Source organism: Zonotrichia albicollis, chromosome 13, assembly GCF_047830755.1.
Source record: "Zonotrichia albicollis isolate bZonAlb1 chromosome 13, bZonAlb1.hap1, whole genome shotgun sequence".
Lineage (NCBI taxonomy): Eukaryota > Metazoa > Chordata > Aves > Passeriformes > Passerellidae > Zonotrichia > Zonotrichia albicollis.
Window position 1 is genome coordinate 7,192,336 of NC_133831.1, and position 13,749 is coordinate 7,206,084.

The 13,749-nt window shown below is 47.4% G+C and overlaps 1 protein-coding gene across 2 annotated transcripts in view; it reads left to right on the forward strand.

Annotated features, from left to right (window-relative positions):
- The first annotated feature begins 279 nt into the window (after positions 1-279).
- Positions 280-13,749, forward strand: part of PSKH1 (protein serine kinase H1) — a 30,075-nt gene continuing 16,605 nt past the window's right edge. Inside the window, exons 1-3 of one of the 2 annotated variants that reach the window (XM_074550879.1) lie at positions 280-370; positions 1,655-1,817; positions 2,891-3,916. In XM_074550879.1, the coding sequence (XP_074406980.1) occupies positions 2,978-3,916 (939 nt within the window). In that variant the 5' untranslated portion in view covers positions 280-370; positions 1,655-1,817; positions 2,891-2,977. The other variant, XM_005489888.4, reaches the window with a different exon arrangement.

Here is a 13,749-nt window from a genome sequence, read left to right on the forward strand (position 1 = left end):
CCATGGCGGTGAGGAGCTCCAGGGGCCCCTGGGGCTGAGGGGTCCTGGGGCTGAGGAGTCCGGGGTGGGGCTGAGGGGTCCCAGAGCTCTGAGGGGTCTCAGGCGGAGCTCAGGGGCCCCAGGGGCTGCTGTGAGGCCCGGAGCCCCTCACGCTCCCGGAGCCCCTCAGCCCCTCACACTCGTGGGGCGGCGGGCGGTCCCAGGCGGCCCCAGCAGGGGGCGGTAAAGCGCCCCGCCCTCCCCGCGTCTCGGCCCCGCCCTCAGCCCCCTCCGCCAATAGCCGAGCGCGGTGTCCCCGCCCCTGGGGCGTCCCCGGCGCGCGGTGATGACGTCAGGAGGCGGTGCCGCGCCGCGGCCGGAGGGGGCCGAGGTGAGTCCGGGCTCGGTGCCCCCGGGACCGCCCGGCCCGGCACCGGCTCCGGTCCCGGCTCCCCTCCCTTTCCCCCTCTCTCTCACTCCGGGACGGCGGTGGTGCGGCCTGGGAGCGCGGGCGCGGCGGGCCCCGGTGTCTCAACCCTGCCGCTGCCTGGAGCACTGGGCCGCGGGGCCGGGCGGGCCGGGGAGGGAGTCCTGGCGGCTCCCGGTGTCCCCTCAGCGGGACGGGCCCGGTGGTTCCCAGGCTGGAGCTGAACCTGCCGCGGGAGGAGCTCCCGGCACCGGCCCGGCCCTGGGTCCCCTTTCCAGTATAGCCACAAGCGGGCTGGGCTGGGATGAATTGTGGAAACAAACGGGTTTGAAATCCCGCCTGGTTTGGCTGATTCTGGCTCTGCCTCCGGCAGCAGCCCCAGCCCCGGGTTTCCCCTCCGAAATGCACCAGGAGCTCGCAGTGGGCATGCCAGGTTCTGCCCGGCAGTGAGAGGCACGCTCGAGATGCGTTAGTGACACGGCAGGCGAGGAGCTCAATGTCCGAGGGGAGAACCATAAATCCCGTGTTCCTTCCCACCCATTCCTGCGGCTCAGATAGTTTGCCACCTGCCAAGTATGTAATTTCCCACTCGGAGAGCTTGCAATGCTAGTAATTTACCTTAGTTCCTTTCCCCACGTTCTCGGTGGTTACTGCACAGGAGTATGTCCTGCACTGATGGAAGTTAAGCATTTTGTTGCTGACTCTGGTTTTGTAACCTTCACTGGAACACTCAAGTGTCAGCATGTACTGATATGTTGGAGTTGCTGCCAGATCTGTTAATGCCATGAGTGGATTTATAGATTATATTTTCAAGTGATTCATTCTTCTGTTTGGTTTTAGTTGTGGGTGGGATGTTTTACACAAGTCCTTCTCTACATGTTGAATTACTCTGTAACAATCTTGTTTATGGATGCTCTCATTCCATTTCTCTGTTAACTTAAAATGCTTTAAGGTTCAATAATGCTGGGAAAGCTGTCCATGGGAGGCATTATTCAGGACTAGCCAGAGCTCTTTTATCATGATGCTTTAATCTGAATGAAACCCCACCTCCAGGGCAGTGCTTGCTGGAAGTCAGCTAAGCTTTCTGTGAAGTTGGTTTTTATTTCTGCTGCCTGCACCCTACTACAGGCATGGCTGGGTTGTTTGACCTCAGGGTGCTGCCAGGAGGGAACTTCTCCCTTGAGAAGTTACTTTGATGATGTTTGATTATAAAACTGAATCTTAACTAAAGCCTGGTTTTCTTTCCAGGTTGGATGAAGAGTCTCAACTTCTTCCAGGTGTCCCTTTAAAACATTTCTTGTTTCTCCACTTCCTTCTCCCCATGGAAGACAGGCTGGGCTTCCTTTTCTGCTGTTCATGCTGAGCTGTTTCTTGGAGAGGTGGTGCTTGAGTGGAGATACACCTGGTGATGGTAAGACCTAAAATCACATTTTCAAGGCTAGTGGGTTTCTATAGCCTCCTGTGAAGGTTCAGGCACATGTTGATGGGCTCTGAGTCAAAAAAGGCAAATGTGGAAGCGCCCAGTGACTGCCAGAGCCACAGGTGGCTTCCCCATCTCCTGACCAGTCATATTGTTTTAATTAGCACATAAAGACTTGCCCCAAGTGCAGCTGGTTTGGTTTTGTTGGGATGAGCAAGAGCTCCTAGTCTGGAGCAGCTGGGAGGAATTCCACTTCTTACAGGTAGCTCCAGTGCAAGGCCAGAGGTGCAGCTTTGTGCCTAAAGATGTAAAATAAAGCAAAATTGAGATTGTTGAAAGATGTGAAAACCCACCTTGATTTTTCAGGGTTTGGAGGACTTGCTGACTAAAAGCTGCTCTGGGCAAGTGCACATCTCCCTTTTAGCAGGGGCTGCACCTTAAAGCCAGTGTGCCTCTGGCTCCATATTCCTGCCTCTTCTGCTGTTCCATTGATCCCCTGCAGCAAAGTAATGAGAGATTTAAGACAGTGTACAAATTCAATATAAATAGAATCTTGTGAAGATGGGTTAAGTGTACAAGTTGCTGAGGTACTTCTCCCTGAGCAAACTCAGAGTTACTGGGTTTGGATTGGCTGCTGACTGAGAAAGTTGAGCAGATCTAACAAAACTAAAGAAAATTCTTGACTTTTTTAGTTTATTTGATTTTTGTTAAGCAATTGTGTCTGGACAGAAAGACCTCCAGAAGTCTTGTGCAGCCTCCACTGCTCTGTGGCTGATTCAGGGCTCAGCAGGGAGCAGAAAACAAACGATCCCAAATAAAGAGAGATACTCTGTGATTTCCATGGACACATCTGTTCTGACCATGATTAGGTGTTTGTAGGCTCTGCCTTTGCTCACTCATGATGAAAGCAGCAGAGCACTGTGCATGTTCTGTCGCAGAGAGAAGTGAAAATCCCATATTCTCAGTTTGTGGTAGCATGGCCCTATTGTTTTGATTCAAATGGAGGGAAAAATCTTTACTACCTTGATTCCTCTTTATTTGTTTCTTCTCATTCTTTTTCTAAGATACAAATGTGGGAATCACCCCGGATGTGGTTGCTGCTGGTGCTCCCCTGGGAACATGCCTTGATAGGGAATTAACACCAGTCAGTGATGGGCTGTGGGACCAGCAAAGTGCTTCCCGAGCCCCCCAAGGATGTGCAGCTAGACCTGGTTAAAAAAGTGGAACCTTACACGGGCCACAGTGACATCTACAAGCATTTCATCAAAGATGACTGCGGGGCTGTCATCAAAGCTGGCTCTCCCTCCCCTCCCCACCACACCAACCCCTATCCCGGGAGCGCCCTGCCCGCCCAGCAGCCCGAGCCCCGCAAGAACAAAGTGGCCAAGTACCGCGCCAAGTTCGACCCGCGCGTGACGGCCAAGTACGACATCAAAGCGCTGATCGGCAGGGGCAGCTTCAGCCGCGTGGTGCGCGTGGAGCACAAGGCCACCAAGCAGCCCTACGCCATCAAGATGATCGAGACCAAGTACCGCGAGGGGCGCGAGGTGTGCGAGTCGGAGCTGAGCGTGCTGCGCCGCGTGCGCCACACCAACATCATCCAGCTCATCGAGGTCTTCGAGACGCAGGACCGCGTGTACTTGGTCATGGAGCTGGCCACCGGCGGAGAGCTCTTCGACCGCATCATCGCCAAGGGCTCCTTCACCGAGCGGGACGCCACGCGCGTGCTGCAGATGGTGCTGGACGGAGTGAGGTACCTGCACATGCTGGGCATCACCCACCGCGACCTGAAGCCCGAGAACCTGCTCTACTACCACCCGGGCACCGACTCCAAGATCATGATCACCGACTTCGGGCTGGCCAGCGCGCGCAAGAAGGGGGACGACTGCCTGATGAAAACCACGTGTGGCACCCCCGAGTACATCGCCCCCGAGATCCTGGTCAGGAAGCCCTACACGAACTCGGTGGACATGTGGGCGCTGGGGGTCATCTCCTACATCCTCCTCAGCGGCACCATGCCCTTCGAGGACGACAACCGCACCCGCCTGTACCGGCAGATCCTGAAGGGGAAGTACAGTTACTCAGGCGAGGTGAGTGTGCTGGGGGCAGTCAGGCAAGAAGCTCTGTTTTGTGGAAGCAAACAAACTCTGTAACTTTGTGAAAGTTGTATGTTTATGACAGCACTGGATGCATGTGGAGATTACTCTCTTTAAAAGACGTGTGTACTTCTGGGACCTCTAGGTCTTTTTTTATCCCCCTCTCAAATCCATATGCATGCAATTTCACAATAGGTTCATACATATTCATTTTTACAGATTTCTATAATAGGTTCATACATATTCATTTTTACAGATTTCCACTAATTCTTTATCAGAAAGAATTCTTAAGTCAGATTGACCTGCTCTTGTAGCAGTCTCTGTTTCTCTGTCTGCCTCCCTTATTTCTGTCCTTCAGCTGAAGCAGTTTCTCCCAGTATAGGCTTTTTATGAGAGCAGGCAGTCAGACTAAACAGCTATGTTTTCAAACTACAGGCTTAACTCAAAAATGTACATTTCACTTAAATCAAAACGGATTTCTACTCTGGAAAACTTCTGCTTTGTCTCAGCTCTCCCAAGATGTGTCTCTGTGATGACCAAAAGCTGGTTGTCTTGTAGGTGGTAACATTACCAGGGGTAAATTAATCTGTGATTCTGGCTTTTAAAATCCTTTCCTGTGTTCTGTCTGCTCCCAGTGCAGCATTGCGAGCTCCTTTAAAAAAATGTGCGCACAGAAAGAGGAAACTTGGTGTAGAACAGAACTGGGATGCTTGTGGGTTTCTAGCTGCTGTTAGAGGCTTTGCAGTTGAAACTTGTGCCAGGGTGTTTGAAATGTGGCACATGTATCACTAGTCTGATTCCTGACACAAATCCAAGTGTAGTATGGAAAATAGCTTTGCTGAAAGGTTATGGCAGGCAAGGGGCACTTACTTCTTCCATCTGGAGATGGGGTTATTTCAGAAATTGATCTGCATTGCTTCCTGAGCTTGGTATGTGAGAAAATGGAGGATGGAAGGATAGTTTTCATGGGTAAGTATGGACAGAAGAGTCTTGGGGGATAATTTTTAGGAATTCTGTAAATGATAGTGGGGCCTGAAGGTGCTTCTTGTTCTTCAGAAGAAACAATTTGAAGTAAACACTTGTAAGTAACATCTTCACACTTCTGATCAGAACCCTGTTGTTATTAGGAATGAGTGTTGCTATTGTCATGTCCTTGCCATGCCATGCCCTTGACTATTGAGGGCAGGTCTGTGTTCTCTGGATAAAAATACAGAGCTGAAAGTCTTGTGTAGAAAGGCAGTGTGAATAACCAAAGGCATGGCCTGGCTTCTGTTGAAGAATGAGTGAACGGACTAGGGCCTTTCCTCCAAAAAAAATTAACATTTGAAGGGGGTCTGATCAAGCTCAGTGCAGCCATAGGCAATCTGGAGAGAGTGAATTGAGTGTTTTGAAGGTTCCCTGGGGTAATTTGCTTTGATGTCCACTGGTCCTTGTACCAGAACAGATTGGTTTTGAGAAATATTGTGAATTGCAACTAGGCCACTGAGGCCTTGTTGGTTGTATGCAGAGGTAGCAATGTGCCACAGAGAAAGCATTAAGCTCTCTATTTTGAAAGTGTCAATGCACAAGCCTGAGGCATTTTACTTGTTATGCCACCACAAATTGCACACTTTAGGAGGCTGTTATGGATACTGTGTGTGACATGAGTGGTTATTTTGGAAAGCTGTCGATGCTTTACTGCTTGGAAAGCAAATATGTGTCAGCCAGCAGCCTGTATCTGTTGCCTGGGTGCTTTGTGTTCCTCTAGAGCCAGGGAAAATGGATGCTTTAATTTACCAGTGTAATTAAGCCTATGCCCCTAAATTGCACGGTGCTTGAGTGTAGGCAGGTATTGGCAGGAGGTGCAGTCAAGAGGCTGCTCATTTTGCGTATAATTTCTTGGAGAAGACAAAGTGAGCCAGAGGTTTAAAGGTGTCTGAGCCAGAGGTTTAAGGGTGTCTGTTGTGTTTCCCACAATCTTGCCAGCACTCTGGGTTTTTAAATGCTTCCGAGTTTTTGGTGTTCACAGACAATGCTTCTTCTTTCTTTGTGTTACACTGGAGGAAGTGGGGAGGTGTCAGAAATGAGGTTATTGATAAGTTTGTCAGACTAATGGGAATGGCAGGAGCCAAGTCCTGATTTCTTTGGAGTAGGAGTGGGCAGAATACTCGCGTACATTACCAACAGCATCTGTCTTGTATGGATGCAGGAGCAGAGGTTTCCTGGGAGCAACTGCTTTTCTTCTCTGTAATCTGAAGGTTGAGGATCTGAAACAGAAGAGGAAATATTGAAAGAAGCCTGTGAACTGCAGAGCTGACAGCTTGAGCTGTGTGGCTCAGGCAAGTCCCAGTGGGGAAGGAGGGAGCTGTCTTCAGGCTGTACCGTGGCAGGCAGCAGCAGTGCCCTGAGTCTCGGTGCTTTTTGAAAAGTCTGACCCCAAAACCTGGGCACAGAGGACAAAGCTGTATTGAAAGAGGAACAAAAGCCAAGATGCATGCTGACCTGAGAAGCAGCTCCATTTTCTTGGAAAAACAAGTGATCTCTAGTGCAGCTAATGTAATTGCTTTCTGGCTGGGACCCTGTTACCCCGGCTGCTGTTCCTGGAGTGTGAGGTCTGTTTGAAGAGGCCATTAGCAGATCAGTAGGAGAGGTCTCCCACAATAGGTTATTCAGGTACTGCTGACATCACTGCTCTGATTATCTCTTATATCTCCTCTACTTTTTGAACTGCTTCTGGTAATGGCTAGGATGAGGAAGGAAGGACAGCTGGCTTTGTAACTGGTGTGCTTTTTTTTTTCCTGAGCATCCTGAGTAAGGGTTAGGTGAGCTATTGACACTGCTTTGAATGTAGCCTGCTGCAGAATTATTCTTTTTCACTTGTTTTGTTAGAACTTACTAAAAAGAATGTTTGGACATAATGATTTCATTTAATTTTTAATTGAAATCTTGGAGTTAAAACTGATTTTTGGGAGCTCTTTGTAGCTTAAAAAGTTGACTGAGGAATACAGCTGGAATTTCATTCTTAGTTTCCTTTGAATTTGCAAGTGCAGAATTGAAGATTGGACCATCATTATCCTGCTGGGACAGGCTTGCTCTGATTCTTTTTCAAAGCTTCTCCTTCTGTTGAATACCAATACTTTTATGTTACTTTACACACCTGGGAAAATCGATGGAATAAGTGGAAGATAATGTATGCTATGGTTAAATTGGGAAACTTAGCTAAGGTGTATGGATTGTTCTGATTTTGATATCTGATCTGGACATACCATTTCTCTCATGGGCTGTTCTCCTATTCATAGAACAGAATCAGCTTTTTGTGGTATGCTCACAGTGGGTGAGGTTGGTGTGTGCTGCTGTGGGAGCATATCTTAATCAAATAACCAAAAAAGCTTGTTCTAAATTATGGTGCTAGTGGATGCATTGATAGCAGAGACATGCTTGATATATGAATGAATGAAGTTGGGCATTGCAAGTCTGCAGGAGCTCTGCAAGAGACTTAGCAGCCTGTGGAGAGATGAACTGGTTTTGTGTGGCTTAGATTTTCCAGTGGTTTTTGGTAGAAATCCTCACCAAAATCTCTTGAAGGAGCTTTGCAGCTGTATGGTGACAGTGGCCTTCACATGGATCAGGAGTTTCCTGATAAGCACAGATGTGAAATACGTGGTCAGTTCCATAGGGAGGGACAAAACCAGTGAAGATTGAAGGGGCTGTTGCCTTCTGCCTAAATGCCAGCAGGAGGAAGTTCCCTAACAAACCTGCAGAGTCCCTGATGGTACAGGCTATTCACAGGGTGAAAACAAAGGCTGTGGGCCTTGCAAGTTTACCTGAGTTTGAAGAGCAACTGGACAAATTCATGGAAGGCACATAGATGGAGAGAATGACCAAAGGTCAGAGGAGAAGCCTGACTTGCAAATTGTGTGTGAATTGCATTTCTACTTTTCTCTCCTTGAGCATTCAGAATCTTAATGATCTTCTGCCCTAACTTGGAGTTTAAAGCACCAAGTTAAATGCAGGTGTTGAGTAAGCTCTGCAGATCCTGTATGGATGGATTCATGCTGGAAGAATGCCCTTAGTTACAGGAAAACCAAGTTACTCTGGATGAGTAGCATGAATGGTGTTCCCATAACAACTCAGCCTTTGTGAGTAAAAAGATAAACCACTTTCTCCCCAAGCAGTTTTTCTTGCCTGCAGCTAATAGCAGAAGCATGAAGCACAGAGAGTGCAGGCAGTGCATTAGCAAACAAACTACCTGTGCTACCTGGCAGAAAACAAGATAAAAATAAAGCCATTCCAAGGCAGCTGATGCGTGCTCACAGGATGAATCCTTACCCAAGCACGCCTGCAGAGCATTTCCAAAGTGTCCTCGTAATTGTCCTCCTTGTGGGGGCTGCTTAAAAGGCTGTGGAGGACTTGTAATCCCTCAAATCCCTTGTGACACATAGTGGAGGAGACAGGTGACAGGCTTGTCAAATTTCAGTATTAATTTCCTGCATTTATTCAACGTTTTGAGAGAGAAGGGGTAGAACTTGAAACCAGACTTTCTGACTCAGCTGGGAGCTGGTTGCTGAATTGCCCATCCCACCCCAGAGGGACTGATCAGTCATTGCATTATGAATTATGATGACTGTGGTTGGATTTCCTATCAAATGACAAGCTTAATATAAAAAAGGCACAGGCAACAAAGAGAAACTGTAATTATTCTTGGTAACCTCCTCCCCCTAAAAGTTGCAGATGGAAGTGTGTAGTGGCAACTCAACTTTCTGTTCTGCATACTTGTATTTTATTGTAGAAACTGGTCTTCTATGAGGGAAAAAAAGTTTACTTGCATATCAGAGAAAATCTCTCCATAATCCTTATCACCTTCAGGAGAATTCAGTCAGTATAGGACAAGCATTCTGAAACTTTGGATGAGGTTTTGCAATGCAATAAGTTTTGCAGTGATGTTGTGGCAGGTCTGGCTGGCTTTCCCTGAAAAAGGGAAAACTCTGGTGATCTTATTGCAGCACATCTGTTTAAGGTGGTCAGTAAGGCAGACTGGCTTCCCTGAATTTGGGCTGGAGTATGTCTTTGGGAAAACATTCACAGCTAGTTTAAAATATAGCCAGGATCAGAGAAGCACCAGTGCCCTCTAATGCTCCCTTGGTCTTATATAATTTTTTAGTACAGTAGATAAAGTCCTGTAAGTACAAGAGGCCAGAGAAGCTGGTAGATGCCCCCCTTTATTGCAGATTTACCTTTGCAAAGTGTAGAGCTGTTCTTTGCTCCAAGAGGAGCTCAGTACAAAGCCATCTGATTGTTGTGGAAGTTCTGCTTGGCTCAGTGCCTCAGCAGGACCCCTCCCTTGTGGGGTCCCCACTTGGTGTGGCCCTCCATGGCTGTGCCAAGATGGTCTTTAGACCCATTAGATGCTTTTGCAGGGCAGTAACCACCTTGGCCTCTGATGTCAGTGCCAGAACAGAGGAGAGATTTCAAAGCAGCAGGGTGGCCAATTTTCCATTCTTTTCCCTGGAGTTTGAGTGGCCCAAGCCGTTGAATATAGTGTAACAAAGAAAACAAGGATGGGGCAGCTGAAGGCAGGATTTTAAACCACATTTGCAGTGCTTACTGGTGTGAGCATATAAGTCTCTGGGACCATGTTTTAGCCTTCTTGGGGGCTAAAAGAGCTTTTTACTTAGAGCAGCTGCTGTTTGTTCCTGTGAGCCACATTAGATGGTAGAAGTGTTTTACAATAGTCCTGTTCTTAGAGTAATGCAGGCTTTTTTCCCCCCAAAAACTAGAGCTGGCTTTTTTTCCCCGTGTAGGGAAGAATTGTTTTTTATATAAATTGTTGAGCCCTTTGCTTGGAAGAAGTAAAACCCCATCAATTTACAGAGGAATGTGCTTTTGCATTTCACATGGCTGTGTGAAAGCGGTGATTTTGAAGTAGAACAACAAGAGTGTTGGCGAGCTGCAGTCGCAGGGCTCTGCTGAAAAGGGCACTCTGCTCTGCTTTGAAGAGCTGGAGCACTTGAACAGGATGAAAGCTCCTCTCCAAGCCAGGCACAGAACACTGAAGCCAGCCCAATACATGGACTTCTCTTGGCTTCTGCTCTTTCTTTTCTTTTAATGCACCAGCTCAGTGGCTGGGAGGGTAGGTGTGTTTGTGTCACTCCAGCTCCAAGGGCTGAAGTGTTTGTCCGGATCTCTGCCTCTGCAGGGAGGGACATCTTTGGAAATGTGATAACCTCAATTAAAACCTGGGAAATCCTGCCTCCTCCTGCATGGATCAGTGACCATGCTCTTGCAAAAACTCAGCATGCTGCATTGGTAAGCACTTTATTTACAGGTAGATAAACACCTTTTCCAGTGAAAGGGCTTTGAAACCAATGCATGCATTTGAAAATCAAGTCCCCCTTGCTCTGGCTGCATCTTAAGATTCTTTTTGAAGTTTTTTTCCTCCAACAGAATTGGTGTCACAAGGACCTTTTACAAAATCTCTCCTTTTGCCTCTTTACCATGTACTTCAGCTTATGTTGCAACACAGCAGTGGAGAGAACCCCCTGTGCTAGGGCAGGGTAAGCAAGGAGAGGGGTCATTTTCTCTGCCTACATCTGCCATTTCCATACTGCTGCAGTGTGCAGCACTCAGTGTTTGTATTTCACAGAATTGTGCATGTCATCAGGACAGGGTGGAAACTCTGTCTAAGCCTCAGAGCCTCTAGAAACAAAGAAAGCAGGGAAGGAATCTCCGTGGGGAAGAGGAATGTGGGTTTTTCCCAGTGATTTCATTCACAGCCCTTTTTCCTTAGGACTGCTGTCTATGCCAGTAGTACCTGCAGGCTCAAGGCTGAGTGAGGGACAGCAGCTGAGCATTTTGGTTAAGATTTTTGGGGTGAAAGACTGAGTTTGAGGAAGTGGTGCACAACGTATTTCATGTAATATAAGGATGGAGGAAGGCAAGAGCCACATCTGGGGGGAAGGGATTTACAATAGTGCTGTGGTTTGACATATATTTTCATTCCTTCATCTGGAGGCCCTATAAAATCCTGTTAATGGTGGAATAGTATTTCTGCAGAATTAGGGATGTAGGGATAAAGGGACATTGGTAGGGTAGAAAAAGAATATTAAGCTGCCTCTGTACAGAATACACATTATTAACAGGAAGGATTTGAACTATCAGCTACCATTGGTGTCTTTGACTCCTTTACATTTGCCTAAACATAGCCTAGGCCATTTCCTCTTTTACCTTTGGCTGATTGAATCCTTGGTTTTCCAGCTGTGGCTCAGATGTGTTGTTTTTTCTGATACTTAGGGGAGGTGTATTTTGAGGGAAGACATATTGTTGCATGCTAAATTAACTTACTACCAAGAGAGTGAGAATATGTGTTAACTCTGCAGTGGGAAGAGCTGTGACCTGCAGGAAACCTGTCCCCAAATACAGCAGCTGTCCCCTCCTGCCTTCCCTTGGTTACCCAGGGGTTGGAGTTGGTGTTGGCAGTCCAGCTGCTGGTGGTGGTGCTGGGCTTGAGCCAGGTGCAGCCCTCGAGCAGGGTGTGAGCACTCACCTGGTTCTCTCCTTGCTGTGGCACACGTGGGAGTTTATCACAGGTTGGGGTGACCCCTTGCACTGCTTCACCTGGATTTCCTGGACCTGCTCTGCTGAGGACCTGAGGCCCCAGATGGCTGTATGCAAGTACAACACCAGGACAGCATCTGGGGGCACAGGGAGGACTGGCTGGCACCTATAAAATATTTTTAAAGTGAACTTTTAGGGGGGAGCTGTAAAAGTGCTGCACTCTGGAGGAAATTACAGCATCTTCCTAACTGTTCTGAGCCCCAGGCTGAGGCTTTGAGGTTTTGCAGAGCTGGCACCTGGCTGTGATTCCAGCTGCTGCCCCTGCTGCAGATTAAAAGCCACTTTTGTTTAATCAAAACTGAGCTCTGTGGGGAAGGGCTGTGAACATGTACCTTGCTGCAAATCACTGTGTGGCCTGTAATTGACCCTGCCTTGGAGAGAGGCAATTGAACCTGATATATTTGGAACAATCTGGCGTTGGAAGGTGTTTCAAATTTGCTCTGACCCAAATTTGGGACTTCCCTAGCATTTGCAGTGTGCTCCTGCCCCGGGATGTGAGGAAGGAGGAGTTAAGCAGTGTGCTTGGCATAGTAGGAAATCAAGGTTTTAATATTGTTGTCATCTCTTTTCAACTGCAGAAACTGTTTTGGGGAATTCCTGTTGATGTTGGGCCAGAGGGCTGCAAAGGTGCTTCCTAAACCCAGGGGTTTTCTTGGCAGTCTCTTTACCTAATCCTTGAAATCCCTACACCTGACAAGATTGCAGTTGCAGAGCTGAGGCTGTAGGCAGAGGGAGCTGGATTATTTGTTTGGGGCTGGAAGGGGTGGTTCAGACTGGCAGTGGTGCATCCGAGTTCCCTGGTTTGGAGCATGAGCTGCTCCTCCTCTCTCCAGCCTCACCCACCCCCTGCTTTGCCCCCCTGCTGCCCCAAGTGAGTGACAAGGTAGAAAAACCAGGCATGTTTTCTAATGCCTTTGTTATTCCAAATGGATGTTTTTATAGATTTTCCTGAAAACTGAGCTTTTACTAATGCACCAGATTAGTGCTGATTGGTGACATGGGAGCCGTTCACACAAGTCAAGGAGAGGCAGAACGTTCTGGAGGAGGCTGTTAAGAGATGCCTGCTGTTCCTGCAGGGTTCCCCAAAGTGCTGGTGTGTGCCTGGCTGTGTGTCTGCAGCTTGTGAACTTCATCATCATGGCACTCCCTACACATCCAGTGCACCTCTACTTCAGGCACTCCCTGGTGATTAACCAAAGAGCCTGGTTTGATGTCTCACAAAACAGAGAATTGTGCTATCTGATGAAAGTATTTGTGTGTTTCCTACCTTTGTCTGTGTCTGAAGAGTAATTTCTAAGGACCTTTTTAATAATCTGATGATATTGAGAATGATTATGTGGCTCACATGTGAAAAGGTTTCTCTTTACAGCTGGGGTGACTCAAGACTTGATATACTGATTTATCAGTGCTGATGGAGGTGCCTGGGTTACAGTTTATACCTCTCTACACTTTGTCCTTCATATTTTTTTAATTTGCTTTTAGCTTTATAAACTTCAGGAGTTCTTGGTGGCATTCTTCAGCTACCATTTTGCTTGAGAGGCTGATATTGTAAAACTAAGGAAAACTTGACACTTGGCTGGGAATGTAAAATAATTTAATGGTGAAGTCCTTTTCCAAAGTTACAGGAGTTCCCATACCTCCAGCGTTTGGCATTGAAGCTTGGCAAGGATGGATCTGACATTGAAGAGATCTTCAGCTATTTCCAAATGTTCCATGGTCTCTGTAAACTTCCTTTTTGGAAATGAACTGTGAAGCAGGGAGAGCCTGGGGACCAAATCTTGTGTATCCCCAAACCTGGTGTGTTAAAAGTGACATTTACTTACTGGTGGCTCATCAACAAAGTGGAACATGGTAGTGATGGTGGTTCTCTAGAGGTGGCTGAAGGTGCAGAGGTATTTGGGGGTTAATGACCAACCCAGGTGAGGGACATGCAGGTATGTTCATTATATTTGTAGATTACATTGAATTGGAAGGGCTGCAAAGGGCATTGAGTTCCAGATAGTCCTGTCAAATTTGAGCCATTCAGTAGCAGGTGTAGTTTTTTTTTTAAAGTAAGAGTAAGTTAGTGCACAAAAATAGATGAAGAACAGAAAATTAGGAGGTGTTGGCTTCTCAGAAAAGGAAGTGTCTGTGAATCACAAACTATTGTGTGAGAGCAGTGTGATACTTGTGGGAAAAGGTGAAGGTACTGAGGTGTCTGAGCAGAAAGGCAGTGTGTGCTCTGATCCTGCTGT